The sequence below is a fragment of the Micropterus dolomieu genome, linkage group LG22 (assembly GCF_021292245.1).
Source record: "Micropterus dolomieu isolate WLL.071019.BEF.003 ecotype Adirondacks linkage group LG22, ASM2129224v1, whole genome shotgun sequence".
Classification (NCBI taxonomy): Eukaryota; Metazoa; Chordata; class Actinopteri; order Centrarchiformes; family Centrarchidae; genus Micropterus; species Micropterus dolomieu.
The window spans coordinates 7,213,407-7,230,276 of record NC_060171.1 but is presented as its reverse complement, the minus strand read 5'-3'; the positions used below and the strand labels follow the sequence as shown (position 1 = coordinate 7,230,276).

General features: G+C 37.6%; 2 protein-coding genes across 2 annotated transcripts; one reads left to right on the top strand and one right to left on the bottom strand.

Moving 5' to 3' along the window:
• Positions 1-5,037: 5,037 nt before the first annotated feature.
• On the top strand, positions 5,038-9,115 carry psma1 (proteasome 20S subunit alpha 1). The gene is made up of 10 exons (XM_046037392.1): positions 5,038-5,148; positions 6,141-6,185; positions 6,302-6,403; positions 6,528-6,631; positions 6,715-6,803; positions 6,977-7,047; positions 7,193-7,322; positions 7,653-7,732; positions 8,324-8,428; positions 8,830-9,115. Exons 1-10 carry the CDS (start codon positions 5,146-5,148, stop codon positions 8,890-8,892), a joined length of 792 nt encoding a protein of 263 aa, XP_045893348.1. The 5' UTR covers positions 5,038-5,145; the 3' UTR covers positions 8,893-9,115.
• Positions 9,116-9,359: 244 nt separating this feature from the next.
• ric3b (RIC3 acetylcholine receptor chaperone b) lies at positions 9,360-16,721 on the bottom strand. Its single transcript, XM_046037391.1, has 6 exons — positions 16,451-16,721; positions 14,525-14,751; positions 13,751-13,829; positions 12,832-12,925; positions 12,063-12,193; positions 9,360-10,891 (listed from the first exon to the last, which is right to left on the bottom strand). The coding sequence occupies exons 1-6, from the start codon at positions 16,569-16,571 to the stop codon at positions 10,398-10,400; spliced, it is 1,146 nt and encodes a 381-aa protein (XP_045893347.1). The 5' UTR covers positions 16,572-16,721; the 3' UTR covers positions 9,360-10,397.
• Between the last annotated feature and the right edge of the window lie 149 nt (positions 16,722-16,870).

Here is a 16,870-nt window from a genome sequence, read left to right as displayed (position 1 = left end):
CTATAGCTCACTGAATTTTGTAGCTAGAGTTCTTTTATACAAAGTACTGTTACTCCAATAACCAGCAAAGTCTGAATGGAATCTTGAAGAGATAAACGCCCTCGGTACTTGGAGAAAGCCCTGATTTTGCAGTCAGCGGATGTTCTCTTCTAAGGCATCTCAGAAGCGAACTGCAAGAGTAGCCTGCAGAATGTATTGTTCATCAAACTTTTGACTTGTGTTTCACAAGTGCTAACTTAATCTCTGAAAATGTGTATTAATGAATAGAAATGGATGACAAAATTAACTAAATGAATGAAGAGAAAACCATGTTCTTTCACAATGACCTCTGTATAGCTTATGTGAATGTGTTTTTAGAAAAAGTTTTATCATGGTGTCGTTATAATCAAAACTGTAACGTCTCTAACACCTGTGTAATCTCCTAAATACGTTTTAAAATGTATATTCTCTGAACTGTGGTCAGAGGCAATCAGAAGATTAAAATGATGTATCTCCAGCACTAGTGTGGGTGCATTTCCTGGCATTAAAACAATGAAAATGATGGATAGGAAAATTGTAATCACTGTTAACATAATGACTGAAATAAACTTCTTCCAAGACTGCGTTTCCTTCTTACAATGAGGAGAATTACTCAATCACTTTTCACAGCAAATTGATTACGGTTAGTTGAATGACTCAAAATCCAGTATATGCATGTACGTAATGCTTGCAGGCATCAGGTGATTTAAAATGAAAAGTTTTGTCGTATTTCACCAGATAAAGTATATACTTTGATTTTTATGTGTGCTCTGTTATTTATAAGCTGTCTATTCTTAGGTTCACAGACCAAGCAAAGAGACTATCTATCTAGCGGCTGATATTATTAGGTGCCACACAATGTATTGCATTTCTTTTTTGCCAGAAAAAAACCTCTTCAGCCATTTCCCACTGAAATGCTGCATAAGTGCTTTCGTCAACACCAGGAAACTGACGGCAGCAAACTAAATATCTGCAAGACTCCCATCTCACCTCTTTTCTCACACGTATGCTCTGGCATTTGCTATAGGAAATGTTAACGTCAATGATGACATAGGGTATTCAGACTTATAGAGGGGAGGGGCTAAGATGGATTTTCCTCCGTTTGCTGTGCGGCTGGTGACCTCTGACCCCGCCTTGTTAAAGGAAAGCTGCCAGCTTAATGCAACCTTGGCAGAGCTGCCACCTTTCCCACCCATTAGTCCAGTCATTTTCCATGCTGAAACACATTGCTGACCTATTTTAAGCAACAAGGGAATATTGAGTCACTCAGGGTGCAAAATTTATTATATTTTAAGTAAATGCTCAGGTGTACACTGTTCATTCATGAAGAAGTAGCTGCATGTAGCTCAGGTAAAGTCACAACAAAGTAAGAAAAATCTGAAGAATCCATGCTGAGGCCATCACATAAAAAAATTTATATTATCCAAAGAAATGTAAAGGAATTAAATCTCAAGCAGAGATAAGATTGTTATTGTCAAAACGGCCGTGTGATTAACACAAACTGAAAACCATGAATGGGGAGAGGAATGGGCGCACTCACACTCTTCTACTCCTTAAAACACCTCCGTCTGCCTCTCCCCCGCCACCACGTGCAAGCGCAGAGTCCACAGCATGGCTTGGACCCATTACACAGTGACTCAGGCTGCTCTCCATTTGAAAAATTAAATGGGGGGCCGTTTGGCAGAGTTAAATGAGGCCCCCAGGAAAAAAACATGCTGAGCGCAGCACGGCTCCTACAATCTCAATCACAAAGGAGGAGGTTGGCGCGCTGATGTAATGGCCACGGTGCTGCCGCTGTCTTGGCAGAGGAGGAGAGCTCGTCAGCACAGCCCTACTAATTCATATCCCCTCCCTCCTCCTGGATCAAGGGTACATCAGATATCATTAACAGAGAAAAAAGGCAAAGCTTTAAACCAGACACAGAGCTGGACATAAGAGGATGAGGCTATCAGTGGGCATTTCTCTGACTGGAGACAAGCCAAGAAAACTGACAGAATCCCTTGAGAAATAAAAAAAGCTTTATTCCAAATTTTAAAAGCAGGATAGCCTACACTTAGTTGAACCATAGAGAACCTACAGTACGCATGCATGTGTTAAGAAGAAAACCCACAACTCACCTGTCAGCATCTATCCGCCTGTAGAGCTTTTCCGCATTCATTTAATATCCCCTTCAAGACAAAAACAAAAACAAGACAACGATGAAACCAATAAATGAAAAGTTATCCTATATTAACATTCATTCAGTATATCTTAATCCGTAGATTCAGCATAAACTAATACAAAGTCAATACAAGTCCAATACAAACAATGAATTCATGTTTAGATGGTATTCAGTAGCGGATGTCCTGTATAGTAGCCTCATTACATGTTATCACTAAAATATTGCTGTAAGATATTTAATTGTTATCTTTAATTCATCTCTGATATATCAAAATGTTTCTAAATTAAAATTGATGGGAGCTATTAGTACAGTGTGCGGATCTTTTGTTTGATTCTTGCCTTTAGTTTGCTTTTTCATCCAGCACCTGTAGAAGTTTTTTGGATCTACACCCTTTTTGAAATGTTTTAATAGTCATAAAGTAAAATGAAAAAAGAAAATAATAATTATAATTATTATTATTATTTTTATTGTTATACATTTTATTTATAGGCACTGTTCAAAACACTCAAGGTCACCTTACAAGACAGAATAAAATAACAGTGCAGCAACAAATCAATGAAATGAACAAAAACTAAAGTACAGTGTATAAAATCAGTAAGGCTACATAGTTAATTACAAAAGATTGCTGTGACCAGATGAACAGTTGAACAGATCACATTGGATATGCCAGTTTAAAAGGATGTGTTTTTAGGTGAGTTTTGGAAAATGAAAAGCAAGTCAATGTTATGGATGTCTGGTGGAAAGGAGTTCCAGAGGCAAGAGACAGAGCGGCTGAAGGCTCCAAACCCCATAGCGTTCAAATGGGCAGGAGGTGAAGTGAGGTGAATAGAAGACAAACAAATCAAGGAAACATTCAAGACAACTCACTTTTAAGGCATTATTCAAATGTATAGGTTCAGTAATATGGGTGGAGCCAGTAAAAAGAAGATCTGCCTGAACTGTTTAATAGAAAGGGGAATTCTTTCATTTTAAGAAAATTGCCTTTCTTTTAATTGAATTTCAGTGTTGAAAGTTCAGTCAGTTTCTCTAAACTTTGTGGCACTTTCCCAAAGACAGAAATCAAGGAGCAACTACTTGCATCTGTGATTCTAGTGACATCAGCGGCTGCATCATTGATAACAGATAAGCTTCTAACTTAATTAAACGAGGTCAAGTCACACCAAAGTGACATAAATATTACAGCACATCTCACTGTATATAAACTTATTTTTAAGCCTTTAGTTTTAGTTAAAGACCTCAACATAGTCCAGTTCGTTGTCTATGTGAGAAGAGCCAGATCTTGCACTCCAGTTTAAAGGTCATGTGTTACTTCTCCAGTTTCTAGCTTTTAGAAAAGCTCAATGGATGAAAAGTATTGACTGAAGTGCTCTGTGGCACAGAAATAACATATGTGAATTATTAAAATGGGTGGCATTTACTTTTAGAGAGGCAGACAACTGCTCCTTGTTATGTTATCTTGACTGCTTGATGGCTTGTACTGTTTGTTTATTTATTTATCTATCTTGAATTGCTGAATTATTTAGTTTCTTTGACAAATCACACCCAAGTACAAAATGTCAATTGGAATGATCCAATAGAGGTCAATTTATTGCTGCCTATTTTAACTTATACACCAGTGGGTTAACCTCCAACTGGCGCATTGAAGTTTTCTAGTATGCGTAATGACCCCAAGTTCACTGTATTGCTGTATAAGTTGAAATGACAACACCTTAAACTGGACTGAACTAAACTTGGGTATGGACCTGCATCATTTCAATGTAAGTTTAAAAAATATAATGTTTTGTTATGAATTAAACTACCCAACAGTTTATACCAGTAAAGCTGAAGCGATTAGTCCATTGACAGAAGATTAATTGGCAACTATTTTCATCATTTAACTAATTTTTCATGCAAAAACATTTCATGGATCCAGCTTCACAAATTGATTATTTTAATAATTCGAATGTAGTGTTAATAATATTCGGGTTTGGACTGTTGGTTGGACAAAACAAGCATTATGAAGGTGTCACTTTGGGCTCTGGGTAATTGTGATGGCATTTCAAAACAGTCAATTGATTAATGGGGAAAATAATCAGCAGATTAATTCACAATGAAAATAATTATTAGTTTGACACAAAATAGCTTAAAATGAACTCCACCTCAACAGCTACAGCAATAAAATCCTGCTTTTACATGAGTGCATGAGGATTAATAATCTCATGATATAATATGAAGGCCTAATAGTAAAACAGTTACAGAGGACATTTTTCTGCATTGAGAACTTTTACTTTTAATACTTTTACTCTTTATACACTTTTACTTAAGTAACCTTTTCAAAGCAGAACTTTCACAGTGTGGTATTAGTACTCTTACTTCAGTAAAGGATCTGAATACTTTATCCACCACTTTCATCTTCTGCCACTTTGTATGCGCTTTTGCAACATAAATGTGTGTTCATCCTCAATGTCCACAACCAAACGATGCAACGGTGTCTTCTTCTAATTTGTTGCTGACGCCTAGTGTTCATACACAAACACTGCGCCCATACGGTCCGTGCAAGACGGAAAAAGAAGCAAGAATGAACAGATTGAGCGAGAAAATTACTTTAAACAGCACGTTCGTTTTTGACGAAGTGCACACGGTGTAAAAAAATATATATACATATAGCCTAAATCATTGCTGTCTTGATGATCGTATCTTTGATCTGAAGTGAAAATACATTTTAAAATATGTAGAATTGCGTTCTACTTTATTAATAAATGTACTCGTTTTGATTATTCAGCTTTTTAAATTCATAAAATGAAATAACGACTAACCAACCAACTAACTAACAACCAGCTCGTTTAGCCAACTACAATGTCACTCAATCGATTACTGATTTTAAATCGGGGCTCCGCTGTTTTCCCTGACGTCGCGTCCAGGAAAATAAATCAAGTTAGGATCACAGTACAAGCGGCGGAGGAAATAAGAGACTTTGAAAGGCAGACATGGTAAGTCTGAATGAACTTTGAAAGACATTGTTCTATTTAACATTATGTAATATATCTACACAGTAAATACAACGCACAGTGTGTTCGTGTTGTATAATTTCTTAGGAAACCTAGAAACCGGGGTGAATTTACTCGCACGAAGCTAACATTAGCTAGCTAACTTTTGACTGCACTGTGAGTAAGCAAAACACCTTCAGTAACTGCTAACGTTAGCTGCGTGGATGTCAGCTAAATGACGTGAGTCCAAAGAAACTGTTCACGGCTAATACTTGTCGGGACTATAACACATGAAATAATCTTTACAATTAACCAAGTTTAAAGTGTCATAATAGCGTTGCAAATTAGTTTACTTTTTAGATCGTTTGCAGGCTGCCGCAACTTAGCTAGCAGGCGTTAGCCAGCATAGGCTGAGCTAGCATTAAATTGGAGTATCATGTCTTTTACTTTCGTTTTCCCTCAGCTCACCGGGCTTTGGCTTCAGGCTGATAACTTCTATTCTGAAGCCAAAACGTTATACCTCCAATCACTGGTCATTGTAACGATTCATCAAATGTTTGTACCGTCTTGATGTGTCCAATTAATGTTAGCTAGCTTTCTGCGGGACCAAGTTAAGTCAAATTGGAAACGTTACCCAGCGCTGAACATCACTATCAACAACATTGGCTAGTATGATGCTTGAGCTCGGTTGCATAATTCTCTTTGGTAACTTAAGTGGCAGTGCACAAAGCAGGGTTGATCAATTATTCAGTCGTTGCAGTAATTTAAAACCTGAGTCTAGAAAAGTCTTGGCTGTCAGTGTTAGCAGGCTCAGAGCTTTGTGTAGTCGGAGCTCAGAGTCTGTGAGAAATAGTCTGTAGCTGAGGAATACCGCTGATAATGCAAGACAACTATGTAAGCTCAGCTCTTGTGTAATATATATATATATATATATATATATATATGAATACTTTTTTTAATGTCACTTTCAAATGATGGCTTGTTTTTGTCTTTAGTTCCGCAATCAGTACGACAACGATGTGACGGTATGGAGCCCACAGGTAAGTCGTTGTTTGCTTTAACTTCTGTCTTTCACTGACTTAACAAAGAAAATGAATGTCTCTGTCACTGACTTGCTGTAGCAAAATATCTATAATAATAATAATTATTGTTCCAGGGCCGTATTCATCAAATCGAGTATGCTATGGAGGCGGTGAAGCAGGGTTCTGCAACTGTAGGACTCAAATCCAAAACTCATGCAGTCCTGGTTGCACTAAAGGTAATTATTTAATGGAACATTTACATATATTGTAACGCACAACAAAGCATGGAGCAGGTCATTAGTGACAAAGGACAAGTATTTAATCATGCATGATTGTTGTCATGTTTTCGTGTTTCTGCAGAGAGCCCAGTCTGAACTGGCTGCCCACCAGAAGAAGATCCTCCATGTCGACAACCACATCGGCATCTCCATCGCTGGACTGACTGCTGATGCTAGACTGCTCTGGTAGGTCACAAGCTTTCCAAATGAACATGTGAATCAACAAATGTATTTGGTCTTAAATTATACAAACACCCTCTCTCCCACAGTAATTTCATGCGTCAGGAGTGCTTGGACTCAAGATTTGTCTTCGACAGGCCCCTACCTGCGTCACGTCTTGTCTCTCTTATTGGCAGCAGTATCCTCACTATTATTTTGAAGCTCTGTAGTAAAAATGTGGTGCTATATTTTATTTATAGATACATGTGTTTTATCAGTGGTTACTAGCCTGTTGTGTAATAAGTGTAACTGTAACTCCTATGAAGTAAAATAATTGTGAATGGCAGCAAAAATCTTGAACTGAACCTTCAGAAACCCAAATCCCAACACAGAGGTATGGAAGGAGGCCCTATGGTGTAGGACTTCTAATTGCTGGCTATGATGTAAGTTTGCTCACGCAAATATTTTACCACTTGTATTTGTCTATAGAATCAAAGCTGCTTAAGTTCTTCTCCTGTGAAAGAATAAATGCCTTTTTATAAGTTGTAATTTGAACATAACTCAACTCTATTTTTTTGCGGCATCCAGGACATGGGACCTCACATCTTCCAGACCTGCCCATCAGCCAACTACTTTGACTGCAAAGCCATGTCCATCGGAGCACGCTCTCAGTCTGCACGAACCTACCTGGAGAGATGCATGGACAAGTTTCATGACTGTAAGAATGACCATTCATATTTCAAAGAAAGCAGTTTGAACTAAGAGCTTCGCAGTGGCACATTTTGTAACTGAACATAAATGTTTTTGTATCTTTACAGGTCAGGTTTTAACTTTTTGTTTTGGATTTTACATGTCCTAATTACAGTGTCATTATATTTAAGAGGATGACAGTTTTGGAAATATTTAAATATTAAATATTTTAGCCATCACCTCATCAGTATTCTTAGAGATCTCATTTAGCAAACCTATAGCTCAAACATGGACAGGCACCTATTGCTGACTGACAAATGGAAATGCTTACATTAAGAAAGTATTGTTTTGTTCTCAGGTAATCTGAACGATCTGGTCCAACATGGCCTCCGTGCTCTCAGAGAAACCCTCCCGGCTGAGCAGGATCTTACTACCAAGGTACACAAACTCTCCACTCCTGTCTGACATGACAGTCTGCTTCACAAATCCTAGTGCACAAAAGCAATCGTATTTGTCTTCATCTGTGTCTTAAATGAGACTTGCACTTGACCTGCCTGTGATGAAACCTTAGTCTGTCCACCAAGACAGAAGTATGTTACTTAAGCCAGAGCATTATCCTAGGGTTGTAGGATAAATATCAAACAAAAATCTCAACCCCCTCCTATCAAAATATGGCCAAATGGCAATTTTGTGATTTTTCTAGTAAAATTAGTTTTTGCTCCTTCAATGTTATTGATAATTTCATTGCAATAGATGAAAGCAAACCTAAATGCATTCTAAGTAATTGTACAAGACTCAGTAAAACATTATCAAAGCCCAACCCTAGGTGGGATTGAGGATCTAAATCTTTACATTTATATTACATTTTACTCATTTATCCAAAACAACATACAATTACTCTGTATGTCAGAGGATGCATGTCACTCGAACAACTAGGGGTTGTTGAGAGTGTCTCACTGAGAGACGCATAAATCTTTTAAATGTAATGGTATACTGGTCATTTCTTAGGTATATTTCTCATTCTTTCAGAATGTTTCTATCGGTATTGTGGGGAAGGACATGGAGTTTGTCATTTATGACGATGATGATGTCGCCCCGTTCCTGGAGGGACTGGAGGAGAGGCCACAGAGAAAGGTACTGCTACCGGTGCAAGGATTTATGAAGTCCAGTTTGGACTTGCTGGGTTTAATTTGAGGAATGCATTATTAATTTTTTTGTTGTTGTTGTGCTGCACAGTGTGATTGATGTGATTAGTCCAAACTAGAACTCTTATCTTCTGAACACAGTTGGTTATTTTGCATTTGGCCACATTACACAGTTCGCACCTAGTAAGATGTAATTCCAGCTCTCACTTCAGTCATCACCACGGTAATTAACCAGTTGCATAGTGTTAATATGAATGTGAAATTTAGAGATGCATCTACTAAACAACTCAGATTTTCTATTTTAGATATTTTGTATTGTTGAACATTAATTTCAATGTTGGACAGACCCTGAAGTTTGTGTGCTAAACCAGTCTCCTGTTTGTGTCTCAGGTTGCCCAGCCGGCAGATGAACCCGCTGCTGGACCGGCATCTGATGAGCCAATGGAGCACTGAGGCAGTCCTGTCAATTTACTTCCTGTTATCAAAGGGGCTGGGCTCAAACCAACCTGACACTGCAACTCACCAGAGTACTAACTCTTAGAGGGGAAAGTTCTTGTTATGTGCCACTTGCTAAACTGTTAAATTCAAAATATTCTCTGCTGACATCAACCAATGTGATGTTGCTTTTGTATGAGTAAAGTGTACCATTATACAAGGAATAAACTCTTTTTTTGAATTTTGCTGCTGCTCTTAATGACAGTAGTTGTCTATTTAATACACATTTAGCTGACTTGGCTACAGTAAAAAAAAAAAAAAAAAATTCTATATCTACATGAGCAACATTGCAGGCAACAAACTAGGTAGTCTGAGCCACAGTTATGATTTTGTGACAATTCAGAGGAAAATAAATGAAACTGAAAAGCCTTGAAGAGGAATAAGTAAAACTCAAATGTTTTATTTAAGGTATTCACAGTATTTTAATTACTGATATGCATTCCAGGTGTGTTTTCGAAAAGTGAACAAACAAATTCAATTTATAAAAAAAAAATAATTAGATGCACAAAAGAGCAGGTTTGTTAAAAGCTTGTTAAAATGTTACTGCCATAAAATCTCCACCAACACTGATAAGATTGGGGAAGTTTTTATGTCAAAAGGTCCCCGTTTCTTTAAATTAGTACAGGACATTTGTTGTATCTCTTCACACTTACGGGTGTTAAATGGAATTCAGATTCTTGTCTGCAAAAATGTTCATCTAGGACTTAAGACTGCAGGAAGTTTAACATGATTGTACTTTGATTAGTGTTTTGTTAGTTCGGCACATTCTGACAAAGATGAGAAAAGGCACAACCACCCCAGTAAATTACAGTGAAGTGAAATCATTTCTCCTTTCCTTTGTCCTCATCTAAGCTGAAATAACAAATTTCTGCTTTTTGCTTTTCATTTACATATTTTAAAACCATCTTTAATTCAAGCATATAACACAAATTAATTTTACCGGAAATTGGGTTGATAATTGTTAGAAAAAGGTCATAACATAAAATGTGAATTACTCAACAGAACTAAATAGTGGGTTTGTTCACAGACAGGGTGTCAAACATTTGAGCACATTTATTTAATCAAATCTTGACCTAGAGGAGTCCTGGAAGCATCACGATGTTAGTTTAAGTTTAAGTTAAAACATACTGAATTTATGCGTTAAGCAGCATTAATAATCATCATAGCTTGTGACCATTTTCTAAATGAGACCCTTGTTTTTCCATGAACTATATATATTTTCCCTATACGTACGTAAACTATACGTATTTATCAGCCAATGGATAAAGCTGATGTTAGTGATATAAAACTGTGCCCCAAACACACATTTTATCACTTATTCACTTCAAGTAAAGGTAAACAAAGCCGGCAACACATTTTCATCCATTCACCAACAATCGTGCTTCTGCCCACCTGATGGAAATTTAAAAAGAAGCTGTTCTCACAAACATTAGGTTTGAGTTTATATGCAGTCATGTGAGAAATCAGTGTGAGGCTTTCTTTGCTCTCCTCCTCTTGTTCCTCCGTCTGACCGCGCTGCAGGGTGTTTCTGTCTCCGTCGACCTGGTGAGGTCCTCCATCTTCTCCTGCTCCATCGTGGACGTCATCTTCAGTGTGAGCTCCAGCTCCTTCAGGACTCCAGCCAGCTCCTCCTCTGGTACACCCAGATCGATCTTACCCCCTCCCTCCTTGTGTTCATGCACGTCCACCCTCTCACTTGCGCCTAAATCACCCTCTGGCCTCACATCCTCTTCACTTACTGCTGTGACGTCCGATTCTCTCACTTCGTCTTCATTCAGAGCCTCTGCTTCCTCAGCCTCTCCTCCACCTGTAACATTGTCAGGATTGTTTTGCAGGTCGGTGCCATCAGCTTGTGTCCTCTCTGCCTGTGTCTCGGTCTGTGGACTGTGGTGCTCCTGACTGTGCTGACAACAGCAGCGGGAATGTTCCCAGTACTGCTGAGGCTCGTCAGGATAATCTGCAGACAGAGTTTAACAAGTCGTTAATAGATCAGCATTTCCTTGATCAACCAACTTTGCTATGCTGGAAGTGTATATCAAAAATCCATTGCCTGATTTAATCTAGCAACTGAGCACAGTGTAATCAATATTTGCCCAGTTGTACTAATACCATGTTTGGAGTCCTGACACAAGAACTTATAATACCAAAAACAACATTTTAAATCTGAACATAACCAGAAACAGAAAATCAGACTATGGTTTTGTGCACTTAAATTTTCCAGTATTACTGCGGAACTGAAATTTGTTTTTGGCCCACTAATTAAATCATGTGTACTATTAATTTACTAGTATTTTAAGCTGGTTTCCTGCCATCCAGTAGCCACTGGTTCATGCAAATTCAGAATCAAAATGAATCACTTAGTAAATGCTTAGTAATAGTGTTTGTTTGTTTTTTAGTTTAGAGAGGTTTGGTGCATGATTTTAAATGTTGCTTCACATTATTCTCTTTATCTACCACTTTTTAAAATATTTTTATAGTATATATATAAGAAAAAAAGATGGTTTACATTTTGAATTACCTTGTCATTTGCCAGTGCCATCATCATCATTTCAAGCAAGTGTTATTTGTTAAAAAAGTCAGAAAGTTAACCATTACAAAGAGCAGCATTTTGCTTTAAATTTTTGTAGAAAGTTACATTATTTTATTGCATGGAAACTTTGAGATCTCTTCCTAGTTGAAATGCTTTCGAACAGCATGGAGATTGAATATTTGAGTGTTTGCTGCAGAAAAGCATTGCACTGAAAAATCAAACCCAAAAGACAAAACCATGATAATAATAATAATGTGAATTTTGTTCTTTGAGCATCAAAAAGGTTACCATTAGATAGTGGAATTAACCACAGGCGCCATTCGTTTTTGGTTCATTAAAGTGCAAAAAAAAAGAAGGTTTCTGCTCACAACTACATTACCACACAAAACATTACCGGTTGTTTAAAGTTTTGTTTCATACTGTAATAATATGAAAGGAAACACTATTCTAAAAGGGACTAAAACATGCAAAGTCTCTCGTGATCCTCTAAAGTGGTGATATAACAGTATTTTAAAATAAATTGTGTTGTTTCTGTGGGTAAAATCTAATTCTTATTTCATGTTACATTATAAATTTACCACTGTGAGCATACATGTACCTTCCCAGTCATCCTGGGTCTTCTTCTCTGCAGCCACGTTGTCCACCAGCTGGCCCTCCTGCATCACACGAGTTATTTCCGTCAGCTGCAGCAGGAGGCTCTCCTCCTGATCCGCCGTCACCCCCTTCACCCTGCAGCAGACACAGAAAACTAAACTATCCAGCACATCTGCTATTCCTGAACCGTGGAGCATTTTAGTGTCTTGAATAACTAATGTTGTGAGTCAGACCGATCTAACTGTTTCCCTTATTCTTCCTTACATTTACATTTAACCCTAATCAGCAGTACATTTCTTTGCTATACTAATATACTGATCGTTTGATTGAATTTAGGACTCTGTCAGAACAAACAAGATGCTTCATTTTTTTACGTAACATTACGTAGAACAGATTAACGTTATGATTAATTAAAGATGATTGTAAAACTCTCAAAAGAATAAATACTTTCAAACATCCTAATTACAGCCTACCAAACAAGTAGTACACTTTTTAAATGCTTAACTAATACGATTGTAGAAAACGCAACCCAGTCATTGAAGATAACACGTGCAAGTGTTAAAACAACCCACATTCAGTAATCATCATTATAGAAAAGGGAGAGAACAAATTGCAGAACAACATGACGAAAGGAAATGATCTCTGCATTAATATTTTACTTCATGGGAGTGTCATGTTTGTTGATGATGATTGCACACGTAATTAAATTTAACAAATAAACAAATAAGTTCAACCAAACAAGTCATTCCTGTCAGGAAAAGGCACACACCCACCTGTCAGGACTGTGGTGGGCGTTGGAAACTATATTCTCCATCACCAACTCCGTTTCCCTCAGTTTCTCCTGCAGCTGAGCCAACTCAAAGTCAGCTGGAGAGAAAAAGGGAAAAGAAAGAAAGTTTAAACAAAATCTGAGCTCAGAGTAGGCAAAAATCGGCCACCGCACAAAAGCATAGACGGTTACAATCATTTGGGAAATGTACAGTTCTTGTTTTCACAGACTGGGTGGCTTGCAGTTCATCTTACTGTACGGTGCTTTATGGGAATCAATATGCCAGAAAATAACCAACATTAATCTATTTCTCATTACGTTAATGCACTAGATGAACGTCAGCTATAGATATTTCTGAGACTGGATGTGATTTAATGCAGATGTGACACTCAGAGAGGTAGAGAAAAGCTTTTATTAATTTAAAGGAAATGTTCATTGATGGGTTTTTATTCATGTGATTGACATTTTTTCCACTTGCCCAATAACTCCTGTATGTGACTTTTTTTACATCAAAACTTGCCAAGTGTGACAACACTGTGCTGTAGCAGAGTATGCCAAGAAATTTAGGAAAATACAGTATCTCACAAAAGTGAGCACACCCCTCAAATGTTTGTAAATATTTCATTATATCTTTTCATGTGACAACACTGAAGAAATGACGCTATGATACAATATAAAGTAGTGAGTGTACAGCTTGTATAACAGTGCTGTCCCCTCAAAATAACACAACACACAGCCATTAATGTCTAAACCAAAGTGTCATACACTAAATAAACAAGAGCTAAATGCATCAGAGGGCTTCGGTGCAAGTGCCTTTTCATTAAAGAAATGAGAATGGAGTAAGTGTTTAAGGTTGCTAAATGCTAAAAGAATGGCTATAATTGATGTTGAATGATACCATAGACTGTATAAAAAATACTCACTGATCTTTCTCTTCATGTTCTCAGACCGTACCGAAGGAAACCTGCTCTCCGGTGGCTTGCTGTTCCCTTTAGATGTGATCTAACAGGGAGACAAGAACATTGTTGAAACAAATCCCACAGCAGAGTGTCAAACCACTTGCAAACAGCTAGTATCACAGTATTATTAAAGTAATCTGTTCATTATTTTTTTCTTTATGGTTTCATTACATACTGCAATTTAAAAGACTTTACCAGATTTTACTTTGAATCAGGGCTGGGTATCCTTTTAAATTTGTTTATAGTGGCACCAATACAATCCCTGCCTTTAACACAAGTAGCTAAAAATAATTCTCTACAATTGGAATTTGTTTATTTAAATCATTAAATGTCTGATCATATAATTAATCAAGAACAAGAAAAAGAAACATTTATCAAGATTACAACTCTGACCATTCAACATTGCCAGCTTTTGGTACTTGACAGTTTTTGATAGTCAGTGCTGCAGACACATTTCTGTCTGTAGCAAAACAGTACTGAAGGTCAATACCCAGTATTGTATTTTTAAGGAATAGTTTGACATTTGGGAAATAAGCTTATTTGCTCTCTTGCTGAGAGTTAAATAAGATTGATACCACTCTCAAAACTGAATGATAAATATTAAATCTACCACTGTCAGATGGTTAGCTTAGCTTACCACAAAGACTGGAAACGGGGGAATATTGCTAGCCTGGCTCTACTATTCTGTCTATACAGTTTATCATTCAGAAGCTGTGCGTTGAGTCTCCAGTGTTTCACCTTAAAAAGTATGTAGAGGATGTAGAGTAAGATCCCAAAGCCGTACACAGGGATGATCTGTCCTGCTAGGTTGGATTTACCCCCGGTCCCTGCCCCCGTTCCTGCTCCCTTGGCCCTGGCTACAGCCTCAGAGTTGTGTGCTCTGGAGAAGCTAGAGCCTGCGGCCCTCTGACTTCGACCTTCCGGGGCCGTCTGACGGTGCATCATCGGAGGTAGGCGACCTGAACCTGCAGGGAGGGGAAGACACATGACGAGGAGGAGGAGGAGGAGGTAGGAGGTATGGGAATATGATTGATCCACAACATAAATAACAGCAGAGTACAACACAATCTGAACTAGAAGTATGATTCATGTCCAGCAAGTTGTCACCAAACTTTTATATCTAAAATTACTGGTTTTGGTTAAAACCTGCAGTAACAAGTGCTTGTTTTATAATTGTTTTTTTTTTGACTTGGTTGACAAATAATGAAATGTAAACACAAAGGCATGTTTTACCCAAAAAAAGACCATGAATGCTATTTACTGAGCATCATACCTGTGTGTGACATTGAGACTCATTTCCCCTTTTAAACAGAAACATTTGGCTCTTGTATTTCCTTATTTAAGTCTACAGCTTCTATTGACCATGTTGTATGTTTAGGCTAAAGCTAATGTTAGAAACATCCTGTTACAATGACTACTAATGATTAAATCAACTGGAGCGATGACACTGGAGAAATTTAAAACAGTCAAATTAAAGTTCAAAAGTGGCCTTACAGGAGAAAAGATGCATCAACACTCAAGAGGTTTTTTAAAAGATGGATTATTGAAAAATGAATCTTCTTGCAATTTGATATGGTTAAAGAAGAAGAAGTTAAGTTTATAAAACAATCTGGACACACACCAATCTCATTTAGAGCTAAAACAATTAGTCAATCGACAGACATTTAGTCAACAATTATTTTACACTCAATAAATCTTTTAGGTCAAAGTTTCAGACAAAAACACAAAACATTCACTATAGTTACACCTTCTCAAATGTAAGGATTTCCTACTTTTATTTGCCTTGTGTGATGTGAAAATCTTTCGGTCGGCCAAAACACAAGCAGTTTCAATGTGTCACTTTGATCTTTACATTTTTCACTATTACTTGGCATTATCAATATGATCATTTTACTGAATGGTTACTTAGGGTACTAAGTGCACTAACATAATTTATGTCTGCTCACTTTCTTGAATATAAAAATTAAACACTGTATGGTGATGTATCAAAATATATAGGCCTACTATACTACTACTACTACAGTGCAGCAATAACTCTTACCTTTTGTACAAGTTATAATGTTCAGTTTTTGTTGAAACTGTTTTAGAGAGTTGTTCAGTTGTTCAAAACTATTATCTTTTAGGTAGTAGTTTGTTGTGTTGTTGTTGAATTATAGGGCATTATCTCCTGGTTGGGACACTCAGGTATTTAACCTCTGTGGGGTTAAATAAGGTTAAGAGGTTAAATACCTGAGTTTCCTTACCAGTCAGTCAGAAGTGAAGAAGTCTCATGGCTGAGACGAAACTTCTTCGAGTATCTTCAACCAAGTCCATTTGCCCTTGACTTTAACCTTCCTTGGATTATACTAGCAGGTGTTTCGATTTTTTTTTTGTAAAGGTAGGGTGCGTTAGTTTTACCTCGCTGTACCTAATAAATATTTATTTATAGCCTATTTTTTTGATATCTCAGGCTAATAAACCAAAAAAGGTGTCTCGGTGTATTTGGCGCCGTCTTCAGGGAGGAAAACGCAACTGAAAGGACGAAGACGCGTCTTTAAATATCAAAATACACCTCATATCACAACCTTAAAATATAGTAAATTATAGTCTTCAATCTGAAAAGCCACCGCATATCGATCTGAAGACATGTTAACGGATATACAGAAACAGTGAACGGTGACGCACCCTCCGGCCGCTCAGCAGCATCCTTCCTCCCCCGTGATAACAGCAGCTTGGGAAGCAGGAGAGCGACGCAAAGCACGAGACACGTCGCAAGGGTCACCTTCTGAAATGTTGACATCGCCATACCGACGAGTAAACGGTCACCTTCCTGTGGGGAAAGAAAAACTGGAATATCTGTGATTATTATTATTATTATGATGATGAGAAAGCAGAGGAGACGGAAGCTGCTCGATGTCGTTTGTCAACCATCGGTTGAAAGCTCCTTGTTGACTGGAGGAGCGGAAGTGCGCCGGCGATGTAACTCGTGTGTTTCACCACTGGGTGGCGCCAAAGGGCCGTCTTAATGTTATTGTTTACGCTGTCCAGGCTGGGAATAGATTAAACAATATATATGTACTGCATTTAGAAAAAACTGTTTTGAAG

Coding starts and splice junctions, on each gene's coding strand:
- psma1 (XM_046037392.1), top strand. Junction 6,632..6,714: donor GCTGATGCTAGACTGCTCTG/GTAGGTCACAAG, acceptor TCTCTCCCACAG/TAATTTCATGCGTCAGGAGT. Junction 8,429..8,829: donor AGGAGAGGCCACAGAGAAAG/GTACTGCTACCG, acceptor TTTGTGTCTCAG/GTTGCCCAGCCGGCAGATGA.
- ric3b (XM_046037391.1), bottom strand. CDS start 16,571: ATGGCGATGTCAACATTTCAGAAGGTGACCCTTGCGACGTGTCTCGTG. Junction 13,830..14,524: donor TCCTCTACATACTTTTTAAG/GTGAAACACTGG, acceptor TCTCCCTGTTAG/ATCACATCTAAAGGGAACAG. Junction 12,194..12,831: donor GCCCACCACAGTCCTGACAG/GTGGGTGTGTGC, acceptor TGTCTGCTGCAG/GGTGAAGGGGGTGACGGCGG.